At 52.3% G+C, this 19404-nt stretch overlaps 1 protein-coding gene across 1 annotated transcript in view; it reads left to right on the top strand.

The window, feature by feature from the left end:
- The window catches only part of PKD1 (polycystin 1, transient receptor potential channel interacting), a 170254-nt gene extending 151203 nt beyond the window's left edge, over positions 1 to 19051 (top strand). Inside the window, exons 31-46 of the mRNA XM_084819019.1 lie at positions 3634 to 3750; positions 4441 to 4490; positions 4701 to 4903; positions 5062 to 5167; positions 5898 to 6019; positions 6463 to 6665; positions 9111 to 9305; positions 10048 to 10187; positions 11206 to 11333; positions 11861 to 12035; positions 12907 to 13032; positions 13220 to 13394; positions 13791 to 14078; positions 15256 to 15390; positions 16013 to 16327; positions 17722 to 19051. Coding sequence (XP_084675145.1) covers positions 3634 to 3750; positions 4441 to 4490; positions 4701 to 4903; positions 5062 to 5167; positions 5898 to 6019; positions 6463 to 6665; positions 9111 to 9305; positions 10048 to 10187; positions 11206 to 11333; positions 11861 to 12035; positions 12907 to 13032; positions 13220 to 13394; positions 13791 to 14078; positions 15256 to 15390; positions 16013 to 16327; positions 17722 to 18297 — 3054 coding nt within the window. The 3' untranslated portion in view covers positions 18298 to 19051. The remainder of the gene's footprint in view (positions 1 to 3633; positions 3751 to 4440; positions 4491 to 4700; positions 4904 to 5061; positions 5168 to 5897; positions 6020 to 6462; positions 6666 to 9110; positions 9306 to 10047; positions 10188 to 11205; positions 11334 to 11860; positions 12036 to 12906; positions 13033 to 13219; positions 13395 to 13790; positions 14079 to 15255; positions 15391 to 16012; positions 16328 to 17721) is intronic.
- The last annotated feature ends 353 nt before the right edge of the window (positions 19052 to 19404 follow it).

Below are 19404 nucleotides of genomic sequence, written 5' to 3'. Positions count from 1 at the left end.
GGGGCCAGATGCCATGATCTTCGTTATTTAATGTTGAGTTTCAAACCAGCTTTTGCACTCTCCACTTTCACCCTCAACAAGAGGCTCTTTAGATCCTCTTCGCTTTCTGCCATTAGAGTGGTATCGTCTGCGTATCTGAGGTTGTTGATAATTCTTCCAGCAATCTTAATTCCGACCTGTGATTCATCCAACCCAGCGTTTCTCATGATGTACTCTGCATATAAATTAAATAAGCAGGGCGACAATATACAATATATTGTATTATATACAATATATACAATATATACCAATAGTCGTACTCCTTTCCCAATTTTGATCCAATCGGTTGTTCCATGTCCGGTTCTTACTGTTGCTTCTTGAATTTGCCACAGTTTGTTGTGATCCACACAATCAAAGGCTTTAGCGTAGTCAATGAAGCAGAAATAGACGCTTTTCTGTAATTCTCTTGCTTTCTCCATGATCCAGCGAATCTCTAGTTCCACTGCCTCTTCGAAACCCCGCTTGTACTTCCAGTAGTTCTCAGTTCACATGCTGCTGAAGCCTAGCTTGTAGGATGTTGAGCATCACCTTGCTGGCATGTGAAATGAGCGCAATTGTGCGGCAGGTTGAACACTCTTTGGCATTGCCCTTCTTTGGAATTGGAATGTAAACTGACCTTTTCCAGTCTTGTGGCCACTGTTGAGTGTTCCAGATTTGTTGGCATATTGAGTGCAGCACTTCAACAGCATCATCTTTTAGGATCTTAAATAGATCAGCTGGAATGCTGTCATCTCCGCTAGCTTTGTTGTTAGTAATGCTTCCTAAGGCCCACTTGACTTCACTCTCGAGGATGTCCGGCTCAAGTTCAGTGACCGCACTGTCATGGCTATCAGGGACATTAAGATCTTTCCTGTACAGTTCTTCTGTGTATTCTTTCCACCTCTTCTTAATTTCATCTTCTTCTGTTAGGTCCCTGCCTTCTTTGTCCTTTATCATGCCCATCTTTGCACAAAACGTTCCCTTGATACCTCCGATTTTCTTGAAAAGATCCCTAGTCTTTCCCATTCTATTGTTTTCCTCAATTTCTTTGCATTGTTCATTTAAGAAGGCCTTCTTGTCTCTCCTTGCTGTTCTCTGGAACTCTGCATTCAGTTGGATATATCTTCCCCTTTCTCCCTTGCTTTTCGCTTCCCTTCTTTCCTCAGCTACTTGTAAAGCCTCATCAGACAGCCACTTGGCTTTCTTGCATTTCTTTTTCTTTGGGATGGATTTCGTTGCTGCCTCCTGGACAGTGTTACGGACCTCCGTCCATAGTTCCTCAGGCACTCTGTCTATCAGGTCTAATCCCTTAAATCTAATCCTCACCTCCACTGTATATTCACAAGGGATATGATTTAGGTCATACCTGAATGGTTTAATGGTTTTCCCTACGTTCTTCAATTTAAGCTGAAATTTTGCAAGAAGCAACTCATGATCTGAGCCACAGTCAGCTCCAGGTCTTGTTTTTACTGACTGTATGGAGCTTCTCCATCTTTGGCTGCAAAGGACATAATCAATCTGATTTCGATATTGACCATCTGGTGATGTCCATGTGTAGAGTCGCCTCTTGTGCTGTTGGAAAAGAGTGTTTGCTATGATCAGCGTGTTCTCTTGGCAAAACTCTATTAGCCTTTGTCCTGCTTCATTTTGTACACCAAGGCCATGCTTGCCTGTTATCCCGGTGATTTCTTGACTTCCTACTTTAGCATTCCAATCCCCTATGATGAAGAGGACATCTTTTCTTGGTGTTAGTTCTAGAAGGTGTTGTAGGTCTTCATAGAACCAATCAACCTCAGCTTCTTCGGCCTCGGTGGTTGGGGCATAGACTTGAATTACTGTGATGTTGAATGGTTTGCCTTGGATTCGTACTGAGATCATTCTATCGCTTTTGAGATTGTACCCCAGTACTGCTTTTCCCACCCTTTTGTTGACTATGAGTGCTACTCCATTTTTCTAAGGGATTCTTGCCCACAGTAGTATATATAATGGTCACCTGAATTAAATTCGCCCATGCCTGTCCATTTTAGTTCGCTGATTCCCAAGATGTCGATGTTCAATCTTGCCATCTCATGTTTGACCACCTCCAGCTTACCTTGATTCCAGGTTCCTAAACAATATTGTTCTTTACGGCATCGGACTTTCTTTTCACCACCAGACACATCCACAGCTGAGTGTCCTTTCGGCTTTGGCCCAGCCGCTTCACTCTTTCTGGCGCTACTTGGAAATGCCCTCTGCTCTTCCCCAGTAGTATATTGGACACCTTCTGACCTGAGGGTCTCATCTTCCGGCGTCATCTCTTTTAGCCTTGTGATATGTTCCATGGGGTTTTCTTGGCAAGAATACTGGAGTGGGTTACCATTTCCTTCTCCAGTGGACCACATTTTATCAGAACTCTCCGCCATGACCTGTCCGTCTTGGGTGGCCCTGCACTGCATAGCTTATGGCTTCACTAAGCCCCTTCGCCACAACAAGGCAGTGATCCATGAAGGGGACAGGACACTTTACTTAGGATAATTAAAGAGCAATGCTTCTTTGTACAGTGGTACAGCATTAAATAATTACCTATTGCAGAGTTAATCTCCAAGTGGCCTTGTGGTGTCCAACTGTCATATGTTTATTGACTTCTGGAAGCTTAAATGTGATGTGGTTGTTATAGCTGTTGCTGAGTTTTGTAACATTGAGTTAACTGTGCATGTTTTTTAAACTGTGGATTGCATTAGAACTAACAATTATTTTGTGTATTGCAATCTTATTTTAAATAATTTAAAACAGATGAATGCAAAAGAGAGAGCAAATGGTGTGAACAGAGCCATCTTGCTAATATAGAGAGTTGGCCTAAATGGAGAAGGGGTTTTGGAGCAGGAACGGGGCAAGCACCATCTACCCCACCCACCCACCCACACAGCTCTCAATCTTTGAAGCAGAAAACCATGATTTCACCCACACCTCTTATTTGGCAAAGCATCCAGGATGGGACCATAACCTACAAGAGCCACCCTGAGAACCAAGGTTCTTAAGGTCCATCAAATTAACAGTTCTGGTTCTGGAAGGGTGGGTGAATGCCTGCCAGAGACAAGAGTCTGTCTTCACCAGAATACCCACCACCCTTGGCAGCCATTTTTTAAAAACGGAGAGAGAAAGAAAGTTGTAGGCAGCTGGCTGGCTTTATTTTTCTTTCAAATTAGATCGAGGTGACTTTCAGCTCCCCAGAAAGCTGAATGAATCTGATTTAGGGACGCTGGAGAAATCCACAACAGATTCAAATGAGTTCTGACTTCGATGTACCCAATCTGTATTCTGCAGTGGATTGGCTTTTTCTGAATCATGCGAATGCTGCTTTGGGGGGCGGGGGAGGGGGGGAGATCTGTGCTAATGCACATTAGCGCAAGTAGAACAAAATGTGATTAAAAAGTTCCGATTCTGTCATCGAGCGGACAACGGAATGAAAGAGACTCAACAATCCATGAAACAGATGGAATGGAGTTAAAGTAGTCCATACAGCTCCAGTCTGACTGTAACTCTCGGTTCCCCCCACCCCTAGTGACATCCATGATCACAGCCATAACGAAGAGGTCGTTGCCTCCTTGGCCCCTCAAGCCCTCTTCTCTCTTGCAGGTGTCTGTCAGCCAATCTTTGACCCATTCGGACCAGCAGTCTTTAGAGATTGACAACTATGTGGACTCGTCTCTTCGCGAGAGCTCCTTCATCACTTTCCCTGGGCTTCGGACAGAGGTGAAGGATGGCGAGAGGCGGGTGCTGATGCAGTTTCTGAAGGGGGTGCTGAGCAGGCAGCCCCTGGGCCACTTCAGGCCCTCTGTTTCTTCCCATCCCGTTTGCCTCCCGTTACCAAGTGGTGGGGTCTCCAATGTGGTGCCCGTGGGTGCCAGTGCGCCCACGGTCACCTCTTTTGGCACCCCTCAGCCTCCTTTCGTTGATCTTTATCTTATTTCTAAGATTTTTACAAATTAAAACATATTTGTTTAAACTGGGAGGCCAGTTTGCTGGAAAGCAAATTGCAGCCCTCCAGCACCATCTTCATAAAGAGTGGCCTTATGCTTTGGAGCTCAGACGCCACCTCTGCCTTGTTCTTGGGTAATTTACTCGTCTTTTAGGCTCACCAGTTTGCCTTTTGGGACATGAGTGTTTTGTGATCGGCCATGACCACCATGGCAGCCATTTTATGAATGGGCAAGCCACGCCCCATGACAGCCATTTTGAGAGAGTCCCCATGACACTCCCTCAGCATTCCAGATGCACTCACTGACCTAAAAAAGTTGGAGACCCCTGACCACATTAGCCATCTTCATACAGTTGCCCTTTCTGAGGTGGCTGCACTGCTCCCAGTGGGCCCCACGACTGTCAGCTGGGTCCAGAGGGCAGAACTGGCCAGGTCTGGACTGAACATTCTTTGCTTCTTTGCAGGCCTTTTCGGAGCAAACCAAAACAGATTTGTTCCAGGATGACCCGAAAAGGTAAGTGGGTGTCATCGGGTCCAGTTGTCATTTTTGTGCCACTCCCCCACCCCTGCCAAGGCCCTGCGGGTGAGAGAAAGACATTCTGCCCACGGGTCCAACTCAAGGAGGGTTTGGGGATATAAGGTGATATTTCTTGACCCGCTGTGCTGGAGGGTTGCGTGTTTCTGGGCTTAGACTCCCTCTGGTTTCTCCTTCCTTTGGATGCAGCCTGATTCGGTGGCACTCCAACGAGGCACTCCTCAATTGGCCTGACCTGCTGAGCAACCCCTCCATCATGGGCAACACCATTCAGAAGCTGAAGAGGGGCAGGACCAGCCGCCATCTTGGCCTTGAGGCTCCTTTGGCTGCTGAGGAGGACAGCTTGTCCCTCAGCTTCCCCCAAGCTCAGACCAGATGCTTTTCAGCTTCAGGTAAGAGGGGGAGGGCAGGAAACAGCACTTTATGTGCATATTCTGAATACATCTGTGGAGTGGAACATCTGCCTTGGAAACGAATGCCACAGATGCAATCAATGTTGCTGATTTACATTGCTGTAAACTCAGCCTGAGATCTGTTTTCCCCATCGCAGATGAAGATCTGATCCGGCAAATTCTTGCTGACGGAGCGGGCGGCCTCTCCCATCCTCAGGATACCGGACAATACCCCAGGGTTGAAACGGACCTCACCTCAGGGCTGTAAGTCTGCTAAGAGGGAGGGAGGCAGGGAGGGTGCTGGAGCAAGAGGTGGGGAGAAAGAGCAGGATCCCCCCTGTTCCACTGGCTTGGATATGTCCATGTGCGAAGCAAATCTGGGTGACAGGAGGTACCAGGTTGCACAAGTTTCACACACAATTTCCCTGTGGGTGGACGGTGCAAGCCATGGGTGTCCAAGGATCTCGGTCTGCTGTGCAAATGAGTAGGGAACAGCGCAGTTGCCAGATGGCTTTCAGGAAGAGGAAGCACCAATCCTGAGATGCCTTATCTTGCCTTAAAGGACCTGGCTGCAGATTTGTATGGCTTACTCCTGCCTGCTTGCTTCCTGGCCCCCCAATTCTGGAAACAGGCAGTGCAGTTGAAGATATAACACAGGGAAGACATAACACAGGGCTGGGGAACCTTTTCAGATTCAGTTTCAGAGAAGCTCTCAGGGCTTGCATTCCAGTGGTGGGTGGGGCCAAAGCAAAAGGAGTGGAGCCCAGAATGCCAGTTTATTTTCACTTACAGCCAGTAAGCCAGCCTTAGGAGAGGCATTTCAACCCTTTAAAGTGGGGGAACAAGCATTCAAAAACTGGAAAACCGCCAAATGATTGGCAGTCAGGAGAAAGGGGTGTGGCCGGGAAAGGGTGCAGCTCTGTGAAGGCCAGATTTGGCCCGCAAGCCTGAGGTTCCCCACTCCTGACTTAACGCAGCTTATTTGCCCTGGCAGATCCAGCATGTTTGGGGAGAAGACGGAGGCAATCATGTTGCAGAGGCTGAATGAGAAAGGGCAAGGCGTGGCAGCAGCCCCTGGCAAGGAACTGAACCGCTCGGCCAAAGCAATGCGAACAGGTATCAGGGCGTCTAGGGCTGCTCCGGAAATTTGCGATCATCCTGGAAACTTGGTGGGGGAAATGCATTGACCTGCCATGATGTAGAGTCCTGTCGAGGCCACCCTGCCCCTCCCAGCGCCGACCCACCTCCTTTCCTTCCCTTTTGCGATGGGCGTTCTCCTCAATTCCAGCAGCACGTGCTGCTGCTCTTACCCCTTGCACCTCCCACGGTGCATCAGCTACGCGATGTCCTCCGCCTGCGTTGTTGCACAGGGACAGAGGAGGGACTCCCTTCGTCCTGAGAACATGGCTGTGCGACCTGCGCTTCCTGCCACCTCCCCCTGTTCCAGCACAAGGGGAGGCCGTGGGGATCCTGGGGAAAATACCAAAAATAGCAATGGGGCACAAAATTCAGACCCTGGCAGATCTCACCTGCGTTCCCAACGTGTTTGTCTCCCGCAGTCGCGGACGGCGCCCTCCGGAAGCGCCTGCTGCCCTTCTGGTGCTCTCACCTGGCGCACGGCCTCAGCTTCGCCCTCCTTGTCATCTGCTTCGGGGTCTCCGTTTGGATCGGGGCAGGCTTCACCTCCAGCATGGCCCTCATGTGGCTCATCTCAGGGATTTTTAGCTTCCTCTCCTCTTTTTTGCTCTGGGAACCCCTCAAGGTAGGTCCTGGTGGAGGCTGCTTGCATGGATTTGCCTCTGACTTTTTCTGGAAAATTCGAAATTGTCATTCCCTCTCAAGACCCACTTCTGATGGGACTCCTCACTTGTCAGTTTCTGTGATCTGCATACATTGCTAGCGCCTGCTCACTGAGATCGCCTGAGAAGACCTTGCTCCACGTTCTTTATTCTGCCATGGTAACATCTGGGAGGGTGCAAAGCAGAACCTTCTCTGTGGTGGATCTCACTTTCTGGATTTTCCAAAGCAGTTGTGGGCATTTGTCTCTTCTTTATGGCTGGATTACTGTCTGTGAGAGCGCAGGGGCACACAGACAAAGCTCCCCCCTCCTGCATTCTGCTTGGCTGAGTGCAGGGCGGGAGGGCTCATGGCTGGCCGCAGCACGGGCTGCCCTGACAATGGGGCAGTGAGGAGGCCAGGTCCGAGCACCCATCAGGAAAGAACACTGCAGCCCCGTTGGCAGGGCGGGACGCCACAGCTCCTCAGCTGCAGAGGCGCAGATGTATTCTCAGAGGAGCCCAGAACCACCTGTGCAATAGCCAGGACTTGTTTAAGTGCAGAGCAACAGCATCCTAGGGCTGATTTCCCTCCTCTGGCAGGGGCTGCCCAGACCCAGTGCAGGCTGCAGCAGAGAACCTCTCTCCACATCTAAGGCCAAGAAAAAGGGAGGACAGACTGACAGAGGGCCACATTAGGAGCACACACACCCATACACAGACACACACAATGTAATCTTTTGCTTTTATCATTTCCTGGGTGCTGTCGTTTATGTTTTTGCTGCTGCTGTTTTTTACATCTCCGTCAGCATTCTGTTTCTGAGTAGCAAAGCAGCTCACAAATGCTTTTAATAAACAAACCATAATTTATTTCATGTGCCCAGTGAGGGTACAGTGGACAGAGCGCCTATTTGGGATATGAAATCCAGTTCTCTCCACGTTTGTCACCATCCAGCAACCCCATTCCAAATTTCTGATTGACTATAAAGCTCAGTGGATGGACATTCAACAGATGCTGCACAGATGCTCCTCAGCCACCTCCCAGGCTTTTTATGAGTATCTACTTGTAAGGGGCAAAAAAAGGCCCAGCTGTCTGGTTTGAATCCTGCTGCCATCGTCTGAGCTGCTATGGTGTAAATGTAGAATGTCCAGTGGATGTGTGCCAGGGGTTATCCATCCCTGTTCTAATTCCAGATGAGAGGTTTCAGTTTAGAAAAGTGTAATGTTCCACATAGGGCACTCAGTATACCTGAGCAGGCATTAATTATTATTTATGCATGAATACACTTCATTAATATGATAAAACTGCACACATACCATTCACCTTTCTGCACAGAAGCATTCCCACAAGAAAATCTCTGCTTGCACGAAACAGTCGATGAGACAATTGCCCAGGCGGGCAATTGCATGATGGAGGAACATGATGAAAGGGGTCTGCTCCTTGGGAATTCTTCAGTTGTTTCTAAGAGCTTTGTCAGGCTTTCCCCTAATACCCCCCCCCCCCCCGGATGTTCCATGACTTACTCCTAAACATTTGAGTTCGATAGATCACAATGGAGATCCATTTTTTTACAACTTTCTACTGTCCATAGATCAGAAGCTGCAGTTTTGGGATATCCCTTACTTTGGAAATGATCTGGCATTTCTGTTCCCTGCAGACCCAGGGCCCCTCCCTTCTGTTCCCCACAGCTGCTCCTGGTCCTATGGAATTCTCCATCCCCAACAGGGAGGGAGGGTGTGTGTGTGTGTGAGAGAGAGAGAGAGAGAGAAAGAGAGCGCGCGCAACACCAAACACTAAAAGAGACCACTAAAGCAACTTAGTTTGGGAGGAATTGGCACAGATTTTTGGAAGGGTAATTGAACCTGATTAAATTGACTCCCAGTGAGTCTTTGCTGGTTGAAATATCTTTGTTAAGATATTTATGGAAAGCAGAACGATGTAAAGCCAGAAGTCAGGTTACTGTTGTGCTGTTCAGAGGCATCTTGGAAAATGCTGATTTCTGAAGTGCTTTCCCAATATCTGCAGAGCACTTTCTGTCCCACAAGTAAGGCCAGGGGATGTGGTGGCTGGCAGCAAAGGCAAGATCCCCAGGGCAAGATGGTGACAGTGGGAACCCCCCGAGAGCCTGTTAATCCATAGGATTAGTCTGGTGCAGCTGGCCATGATTTTTCTCCCACTCGCATCTATTTTGTTGATTTGTTTTTGTTTCATTTTTTTAAAATTCTCGTACAAAAATGGTATCACCTTTCCATTTTTTGCTTGAACGCGACAGTAATGAAATCTTAATGAAGAAGGAATCTATCATTTTAGTAGATCTACGTTTACTGATATGTATTGGAGCTGCTGATTATAATATTAATTGGTCAGTTGGTAAAATAGTTATATCTCCTTGAAATTGCATCTCTGCTACCCAACACCCCACCCCACCCAGGTTCTCCTGGAGGCCCTTTACTTCTCGCTGGTGGCCAAACGCTTGCACCCCGAGGAGGACGACACCCTGGTGGAGCACCCCTTGGTTGAGCACGTGTCAGAGAAGATCAGCAAGGTCCGGCCGCCTCAGGGATTTGCTCTTTTCCAGGCCAAGGAGGAGGCCAGGAAAGTGAAACTCCTGCACAGCCTGCTCAAGGTGAGGAGCAGCAGCAGCAGCCTGGGCCAGGCTTGGCCTGGCTTCAGGGTGCCGCTTGGGCTGGACCTTGGGGCCAAGATCCAGGGCTCTGCAGCCCTGGGGACCTCCCAGTGACCCCCCAGAGTGCAGCAGGCGCCGAGCACATCAGGGCAGCAGAAGCAGACGCCATTCGATTCCTGTAGTCCTGGTGGCGCCATGGTTTAAGTGAGTTTAAAATGCAAAACTGCACATGCTCAGAGTATTTTTATTTTTTATTATCCGGGTTGGAAAACAGGTTCGTTGTTCTTGGTCTAATGTATCCGGAATGTAGAAGCGGTTATTAAGCATAGACTGGCAGTTTGAGGGAGGAAGAGATATGTGAGCTGTAGGCTTCACAGCAGAGTAACACACAAGGCTGTCTGAAGCCCCCCCCCACCCCAGACCTTGGCGTCCAGGGTCTAAAATGACCTCACCGCATGAGCTCACTCCATGGCTTGAGACCCAGTCCGGGGGGGGGGGGGGGCATGAGGGGTCTCGGCAACAAGGGCCTGGCGCTGTGTGCCCTCCTGCCAGAAGGGTTCCCCCATGACTCCCATGCCGAAGGGGAGGCTCTGTGCGTGGTGGCTCTGCTCCAGAGTGAATAAAGGTTCTGCTGAATTGGCGCGATCTTGGGTGGCTTTTCTGCAGAGGCAGAAAAACCCGTTGCTCCCAGCAGGATTGTGAACCCTGTCTGTCTGCCCACCTGTCTTTCTCTGCATGGTAGAACCTCCTCGCCTACATGCTGTTCCTCCTGGTGATCCTCCTCGCCAGCTACGGTGATGCCTCACAGAACAGCCGGGCTTTCCTCCTGCAGAGCTCCATCAAGCAGCAGCTGGGCAGTGAACAGTTCCTGCGCATTAAGAGGTATTCTGGAGCCGCAGCTGCTCACGTTTCTAGGCCTTGAGTTTTAAATTCTCCTCTTACCGCTCTGCTGAGCTTTGCGAATGAATCCCCAGGAGTCACTAGACCACAAGATACTTTAGTAGCCCACCTACTGAACAGCCTGAGAGCCATCCCCCCCCCCCACACACACACACACACACAAAGGCCCACTCTAGAACACTTTACGGAAGGTTCCCCTTCTCTGGCCAACCAGCTCTGTGTTTTTGCCCAGTTCTCAGTCATTCCCCTTAGGCTTGTGCAGGAAATGTTCCCAGTGAGCTGTGCCCCGTGGGGTAGGATCTGTTCCACTTGGGTAGGGCTGCCTCTGCTTCCTTCTTCTCCAAACTGGTCTGCCTACAGGGGAGCGGAAGTTCATGCTGTTGGCACTAGGACAGTGGGTACTGTGAGGGGGGGCCGCATTCAGCTGTGCAGCCAGGTCAGACCCCTGGCAGCTCCAGTCACAGGAGCTCCGGGAGCCAGGCCAAGGAAGGCCTTTCTGGCCAGAGATCCTGGCCAGCTGCTGCCCCTCAGCGTACAATATAAGGCATCTTCTGCTGTAGCAAATCGGAGCCACAGAAACTCATTGCTGGGCCCAAGAAATCCATTTATTATGTGTTTATTAGTCATGTTTGTATCCCACCTTTTCCTCCAAGGAACTCAAGGTGGCGTACATAATCCTCCTCCTCTCCATTTTATCCTCACAACAACAACCCTGTGAGGTAGGCTGGGCTGAGAGTCAGTGACTGGCCCAAAGTCACCCAGTGAGCTTCATGGCTGAGTGGGGACTAGAACCCGGGTCTCCCGGCTCCCAGTCCAACACTCTAACTACCCACACTGGCTCCCCGAAATTCGCCACCCCCCCACACCTACCTGTCTGCCTCCAAAAGTGAATTTTGGGCACTGAAGTCCAAACCTAAAGGGCACCGCCATTACGTATTGCCTAGAAGCAGAACCACACTCCGCATTCTCTCCCTTTTCTTTCCCCGCCGTGTCTGCACAGATCAGACGAGTTCTGGGTGTGGATGTCTCAGGGGCTGTTGCCGTATCTGTACAAGAACCAGTCTGGCCGGGAAAGGGACAGCACCACGCTTGGGTCGGCCCGGCTGCGGCAAATTCGCCTGAAAGAAGGTGCATTGGACATTTCAAGGACACTCACTGCACTAGCCTTCATTGCTTTGTTTGTTTGTCGCCCACCCTGCTCAAACTGCTGGGGGGAAGTAACCTCAGCTGCTGACAGTTCATGGTGGAGGGTAGTTTCCTGTCCCTGTAAGACTAAGCGCATTGCGGTGTAGCTTGGCTGGCTGGCTTTGAGTAATTCAAGAATGATTTAGCCTTCTGGGATCTCTTGGCAGTGTCCACCTGTGGCAATCCGTACTCTGCGCTGGGGTCTGTGAGGGCAGGCGGGTGGAGGGCCCCCATTTCCACAAGGAGGTGGGCGGGCCAAGAGAGTCTGCCCTTGGATTTCTCCCCTCTCTCGTTTCTGCACCTGGAGAGCAGGGCACGTGGAGTGGCGCTGAGGTGCTTTTCTTGACAGCCAGAGACTGGAACTCCGGGCATGTTTGAGAGATGGGAATCGAAAGGGAAAAGGGGATAGCTAGCAGCGTAGTGAAGACCACGTGACCAGCAGAGAACACCATGCCTGCTGTTTTTCTCAGCAGAGTGCCTGGATTCTGTTCATCAGGTCCTTAGTGGGACCAGTCCATCTGCAGCTGGAGAGAAATGCGTTTTGGGCTCTGACAGCTTTGACACAGCCAGTTACGCGGTTGGGTGGAAGAGCATCGTCAACAACCGCACACAGCTGTGGGCCTACTCACCCCCTGACCTTGCAGGGTAAGAAGGACCAAGCCTCCACACTCCCTGACCGCCCGGTCATCATCTGAGCGCGACATACGTCTGGTGCCACCGTGCCCTGTTTCCTGCTGCTCCCCTTCGCTCTTGCAGTCATCCCCTCTTTGCCGAATGCAGATGAGTGGAGACGCTTCCAAAAACCCCTGCCTCCAGGTGGTCTTTGGCCAGTCTCAGAGCAGCCCTGGTGCACCGGTCATCTGCCTTTCTCTTGGCTCGGACTTCAGGACTGCTGCACAGGCACGACTCCCCATTCCTCCCATTCTTTGCTGTGTGATGAGGAGGACAGGGAAGAACCAGCCGGGCATGCAGATATTCCAATGACAAATCGAGGACAGACGTACAGCCTGTATGGAACTTTTTGGTTCCTCTGGGTTTGATTGATGTCACTGGAAAGGCCCAGAAAAAAATAAAGTAAAAGCCATCTGTTGGTGAGAATCAGGGTCTAGATGAGCAAAAGCAAGCCAGAGGGAGCCGTAAAAGGATGGTGGATGCACATGAACACGTTATTGGGAAGGATGGGAATTGCAGTCCAACACATCTGGAGGGCACCGGGTTGGGGAAGGCTGATATACAGATACCAAGTGTTTCAGTGCATACACTTGGGCACATTACTCACTTGTGGCGGGCAGGGGGTGTTTAGCAAGGACTGTGCGGAAGGCTGTAGCCAGAGCAGAGAGCAGAATAGGGCCAGCTGTGAAGTTAATGACAGGACTTCACTGTGAGCAACTGGACGGTGGGGAGGGAGCAGAACACCAGCGCCCGCCCGCGACTTATAAATGGGAACCGAGAAGATCCACCCAGGCTTGGGACTGACCTGTGGGACTCCCCCCCCCCCCCCCGGCATCTGTTTCAGAGTCTGGTACTGGGGATACCTTTCCTTCTATGACGCCGGTGGTTACATCCAGGAGCTGGGAGCAACTCTGGAAGACAGCAAAGCCGGCCTGGACATCCTCCAGCAGAACAACTGGATCAGCAACAGGTAAGCGACGTGCATGTGCTCTGAGTGAGAGACTGATCTAGGCAGACCTGCTTACCAAAAAGCGGCTGGGTAATCCGGCCCTGCACACTGAACTGCCCGGCAGGTTTCTTCTCTCACGCCCCGCCCCCCGGCCAAAGCTGGTGCCTCTTGCTTCTGCGCGTCCTGATCCGCACTTCCATCCCTGCAGGAGCCGGGCAATCTTTGTCGAACTGACCCAGTACAGCCCCGGCCTGGGCCTCCATGCTGTCGTCACGCTGAGGGTGGAGTTCCCCGTGGCGAAGCAGGCGCTGCCGGCCGTGGCCGTGGCCTCTCTGCCGCTGGCTCCGCTCAGCAGGGGCGTCACGCTGCAGCTGCTCATGATGGTCAGTCCCCAAGATTCCTCTCGCCTCCCAGTTGCTTCTTTCAGACTGTGGAGAACTTGGGCGCGGCGGCTGCGGCTCCCTTGGTGCCCGCCACGTGCTGGGGGCTCCACAGGACTCGGTGTTGAAGGGTAAGAGAGGAGGACGGCTGTGAGTCCTTGACCCTTTGGGCCCGGAGGCATTTTCTTCCTCCCCTGAGGTGTGCAGCAGGGCTTTGATAAGGGAACGGAGGGGCGGGGGGAGAACGCGAGCGATTCCGATTGTTTCTCTGGTAGGTTAAAGCTCTCAGGTTGTGAAGTCCTGCTCCAGACTGCATGTTCTGTAGCAAGCAGAACCACCACAGGCCTGGCGACCCCACCTCGGAAGGCCTGCCTGGAACTCTCCCATTCTTCTCCCCAGGTCTTCCTCATGGTGGTGGTGGTCTACCTCGTGGTCTCGGAGTCCCTCTCCATCAAGAAGGCAGGCAGGGCCTACTTCGCTCTCATTGGCAGCTACGGCCAGTGGCTGCTCATCCTGACCAGCACCTGCACTGTTGTCGTGTACCTCAGCCAGGCCACCCTTGCCAGCCGGCAGTGGGCCCAGTACCTGAAGGACAGGCAGGGGTTCACCAGCTTCTACCAGGTGGCGTCTCTCCATGCTGCCTTCCGCTGCCTGGCTGCCTGCCTCCTCTTCATGCTGACAATCAAGGTAGAGTTTGCCAACAGCTATACATTTGCACAAGCCACACCAGCCTTTAAATGCACCTTGGAAAAGGGGAGGGGAACAGCTCCTGTTTGGTCCCTGTTTATGGGAATGGATGGACTTTAGGCAAAGGCAGGTGCAGCCAGATTCATAGCCAAGCCCTGCCTGCCGGTGAATCAGAATCATCTTAGCTGTCAGTCTTGCCTGTCTGCTTCAGGCAGGCTGGCTGCCTTTTCCTTTTTTGTTTGTATAATATTGTCATATAAAACTGCGCGGGGGAAGATGTTCTTGCTGATGCCATGGGAGCTAGCCAGTCAGCACTAACCAGCAGAGTCAGCTTCTTGCAGAACAATCCCCCCTGGCCCCAGAGCTCGGCCATGGACGTTTGGCGTGAGTGCGGCGAGCCTGGACCCACAGCTCTGCCTTTTCACTTGCAGAGTGTGAAGAGCCCAATCCTTTCAAGACTTCAACCGGTCTGCAGGGGGAGAGAGTTCTGCCCCTTTTAGAGTGGAGCACAGGGTTATTTATTTATACCCATAAGTTAAATATCCCACACTTCAATATGAAACATGTCCTGAACTGCTTACAACAAGACGGTAAAAATCTAAACACAACAAAAGAATAGTAAAACAAAGCATGATTAAAACAATATCATCAGAGATGAAGTTGCCTGGGGCCAGAAGTGACCACAGAGTAGATGTCAGGCCAGCCTCCCTGGGGCGAGCATCCCACAAGTGGGGTGCCACCATTGCGGAGGCCCTCCCCTCAGCCATCCCCCATCTGACTGCAGACTGCACAGGCACCCAGGCGAGAGCTGCTGAAACGACCTTGGGGCAGGGCAGGGCAGGGCAGGGCAGGGCTGGACTGGGGAACCTCCGAAGGCCACGGCCCCCTCCCCCAACCACCCACCACTTGGGGCCTTCCTGGCTTATGTGCAGCTTTCCCCCATTGTAAGAGGCAGAGATGCCTCTCCTGAGGCTTCATGACTGGCGGGAAGGGCTTTCCGCTGCACTGTGGTGGCTTCCTGGCCCCACCCACCCCATAATGCAGCCCCGAGGCTGTCTCTGGCATTGTGTTCCGCCCTCAGGAGGAAGAGGCTCAGCCCCCTGGCACAGGGGCAGGTGCCTGGGGAAGCCGAGCACATGTCACAGAGGCCTGCCCTCCTCCCCTGTCTTCCCCACAGGCTTCCCAACAGCTGCGCTTCATCCGACAGTGGTCTGCGTTCGGCAAGACGTTGTGGAGGTCCGCGAGGGAGCTCTTTGCCACAGGACTGGCCTTTGCAATTCTCACACTGGCTTACGCGCAGCTTGGCTTTCTGGTAAATCTGGACTCCTCTACGCAGATGTCATTGTGCTGTTCTTTCTTTTTTTATAATGTCCTGTACGCCTGGGGTCCCTTGTGGATGAAGGGTGGTGTACAAGTGATAGAAATTAGCATCAATGGATCAGTGCACAGCAGTAAGCACAGAACACTGGCTGGTGCGTTTGGCCAGGGGTCTCCAAGGGACAGGCCCGCTCTCAGCCCCCGCTCTGCTCGGCCTCCCCAGGCGCACGAGGCCCCTTCAGTACAAGAGCCAAGGCCCCCTGCCCGTTGGGTCAAGCTCAGACAGAGTTGTCCACTTGCCCACGTAGACAGCCAGATGCATGGAGGAACAGACTCCTCTTGGGTGTTTGCTGCCCCGAGATCTTAGGGGTGGGGATCTGGAGAGGGAACCTCCCATGGCAGTGCAGGAGAGGGGGAGCGTCCTCCTGTGGGCGGGAGACGAACAAAGGCGTTTGGGGGACTGGTCAGCAGTGGGCGAGGGAGCCGTGGGCTGAGAGCTGCATGAACTGAACAGGCAGGCCTTTGACCTCGGGTGGCAGTTGCAGGGCAGGGGCGCATGCGCAGACACACCGATCAGCCGGGGAGGACTGGCAGCCTCTCCTGTGTCTCCTGCCCAGCTCTTCTCCTCCCGCTCGGAGTCCTTCTGCAGCTTCGTCGGCGTGCTCCAGCTCCTCTTCACCGCCCTCCGCAGCAGTCTGAGGCTGCAGCTCTGCCTCCCGGAGCCTGTGGGGCTGTCCCGCCTCTTCTGCGTCAGTTACATCCTGCTGGAGCTGTGGGTGGTTCTGCGGCTCTTTGCCACAGTGCTCATCCACCACTACCGGGAGACACGCTTCGAGATGTACCGGCCGGCCTTCGAATCCCAGGATTACGAAATGGTCGAACTCTTCGTTCGCAGGCTCAAGATGTGGATGGGATTCAGCAGAGCCAAGGAGGTATGGACCACCTAAGCTGTGTGTGTATGGAGCACTTATATGCTCTTGCCCTCGCTGGCTCAGGGTGGCGAGGGCAATGAAGGAGAAGGCAGACTAGTAGGAAGAGCAGTTGGTGCCCAGACAGAAAACTGAATTCTGCAACCTCTAAAAATTATGCAATTTTGCATAATTGAATCTTGTTTTGCAAGTCATGGTGAGGATTGAAGTCCTGTCCCTCAGCACAGAACATTTATTTAGCCCATCCGTCTTATCTTTGTGCACCAGCGTAGTCATGAGAGCTAGAAACATGCTGTTTTCAGAATGAAAGCTGATCCTTGTGGAGCTGCATTCTGCACCCAATACCACATTATGGGTTCCACCACCAAGTGTGTATATACACATTTCATAGGCATGCATTGAAATTGATATATTTAGATGTATGCAGCTACGTTTTTATTTTCCCCTTTATTTTGCTTTGCTGAAATTTCACACTAAGTTCTTTAAATGGCTTGTTATTCCTTTTTATGCTGTTTTAAATTATTGCTTCAGATTTTATTGCTTTTAGACTTACTAAGATGCATATTTATTAATATAAATCTTACTTCCGTTGAGGGCTGAAAGGCGGTATTTCTGTAAATAAAATTCTGTGGAATAATAGCAGAGGTTCACCCTCCCGAAGGCAGCTTGCTGCATTGCCTGTCTGGTGTGAGGAGACATCAGACTGGGTTATCCCCCTCCAGCACCCAGGAATGTAGGGATCATGTGACCGAGATCTTCTGCCTGGTTCCTCCCTTCCCTACCAGAAGCGCAGGCAGCCAATGAAGTGGGCAAGTTACAAAGCCGCGGGCCTTTTGGGGGTAGCACTGCTGTGGTCATCCATCTCCTCCTGAACCAGAAAAGAGACACGATCAGGCTAGGGGGTCTCCAAATTTTGGGATCAGTGGGCACACTTGGAATGTTGAGGGAATGTCATAGGCACTCTCTCAAAATGGCTGCCAATGGGGGTGGGCCTTTCTCATTCACAGAATGGCTGCCATGGTGGGTCACAAAGCCCTCATTTCCAAGAAGTGAGACCCAAAGAAAAGCCACTTGCTTAGGTGGGCTCTGAGCTCCACGCACAGAACCACTCTGTCAAACCCAAATGAAGATGGTGTTGGAGGGCAGTGCCTTGCTTGGCAGTGTGGCAACCTCCCAGTGAAAATAACTTTTTTTAAATGGCAAGCGATAGCATTGAAATCAGGAGCGACAGGGAGCCTGGTGGGCACCAAGAGAGGGGTCCGCTTGCCTATTGGAGCCCCTGGGCATGAGGCCCTAGGAGGAGAGTCACCGGTGCATGAGGCCAGCACGGAATCGAGGGCTCTCGGGTTTGCTGTGTGAAGCCCCCACAGTAAGCACCCCTTTTCTGTCCTCCGCAGTTCCGCCACAAGGTGCGCTTCGAGGGGATGGAGCCGCTCCCCTCCCGCTCTTCCAGCCAGGACTCCCGCTCGCTGCAGGGGCCCACCCCCGGTGCCACCTCAGACAGTTCTCGTGCCTCCACCTCCTGCAGCCAGCTGGAGGGGCTCAGCCTCGCGTCCAGCCCCTGGGACAGCTCCGAGACCGACGCTGAGACCCAGCGCCTCCTCTCCCTCTTTGAGATGCTGCTCGTCCAATTCGACCGAGTGAATGAGGCCACGGAGGAGGTGTACCACCTCGAGTGCCAGCTGGAGGGCGTGCACAGCCGGCAGGCCCAGAAGAGGGGCTGGCAGAGGGCAGAAGAGCCGGCAAGGCTCTCTCCCCCAGCCCATGCGGATCAGGCCCCCAGTAGCAGCAGCCCGTTTCTGCCCTCCCAGCCTGTGAGAAGCTCTGCGCCCATCCGGATAGTCCAAACCAGCCCAGGCGTCAGCCAGGCCACTCTGCTCTCCCCGCGTAAGACCCAGGCCTTGCTCATGCCAGCAGCCAGAAAGAAGAAACCATTACGGGCCAACAACCGGGTCCACCCCAGCGGCAAGTAACGGCAGCATCCTGCTGGAAGCCAAAGGGGGGTGCGATGCATTTCAGCAAGGCCTTTGCGGTCTCCAGCCCTGGTGCCAAAGGCTCCCACGTGCGGGGTCGGTGGCGTGCCTTCGTCCGCTCGGCACCACTGGACTTGCAGGTGATGGCAGCACAGCTCTCGCTGAGGGCCCCCGTGGGGGCCTTGCCCCGGCTTCCCACAACAGCTCCGGCGCGCCTGCCTGGCAGCAGAGTAAACAACTCGCAGTATTCTGGCTTCCTCAGAGAGCAGCCAGGCCGCTGCTCTTCTTCAGGGGGGGGGGGGGGCGGGGGAGGAAAGGGCCGGAAAGCAGAGAGCGGCCGCACCGCGTTTGCGCTGGCATCCCTGTGGGGCGTGGCCGGGAACCCTCACCAGGGCAATAGCAAACATGAGCGCTGGTCCCTCTGGGAGGAAGGAAGCTCACCGGGAAAGAAGACCAGAATTTTCTTAGGTAGAAGCAGAACAATCCGGGCAATGACCCCCCAGGCTGAGCCTGGGCACGTAGAGGGGGTCGCACGTATCTCCGAGTGGGGTCAGATTTATCTCACCAGCGTTTGCAGATTTCACAAAGAAACGGCACTCTGGAGGAAGAGCTATGCAGACCCGAGATGGCAGATTTTCCCTTAGTGGAGGGGAGTATCCTGAGGCAGGCTACTCCTTGCACTTGCTTCCTCTTCCAGAACTTCACTGTAGGTATTTAAAAGAAACACAAAAATACGATCAGCCTGAGACTCTTTAAAAAAAGAAAAGGAGCCTTTTCTGAGGCGAATTGCCCTGTGAAGCCCCTAATCTGCCAGTCTTGAAAATGGCAGCCACCGTTTGGATGGGGCCAAGGACTGTTTGACAAGGTTCCAACCTTTATTTTGGAAAGAGTGGGCTGAGGGGGTTGCTATTTGGATATAGATCCCTATGAGCTGGTTTCATTGGGTTCCCATTCCAGCAGGTCATTTTCCCCCATTGAAGCAATTGAGTGGGGTTTATGTGTGTTGAGTTGGTTGTGTTATTTTATAGTTTGAGGAATATGATTGAGTATATTTTATATTTGGGGTGTGTGTGTGTGTGTGTGTGTGTTTGTGTTCATGTATTTTAT

This window comes from Heloderma suspectum, chromosome 12 (genome assembly GCF_057233095.1).
Source record: "Heloderma suspectum isolate Gila_16-S chromosome 12, 16-S_ref, whole genome shotgun sequence".
NCBI lineage: Eukaryota > Metazoa > Chordata > Lepidosauria > Squamata > Helodermatidae > Heloderma > Heloderma suspectum.
This window is presented reverse-complemented; position numbering and strand designations above follow the sequence as displayed.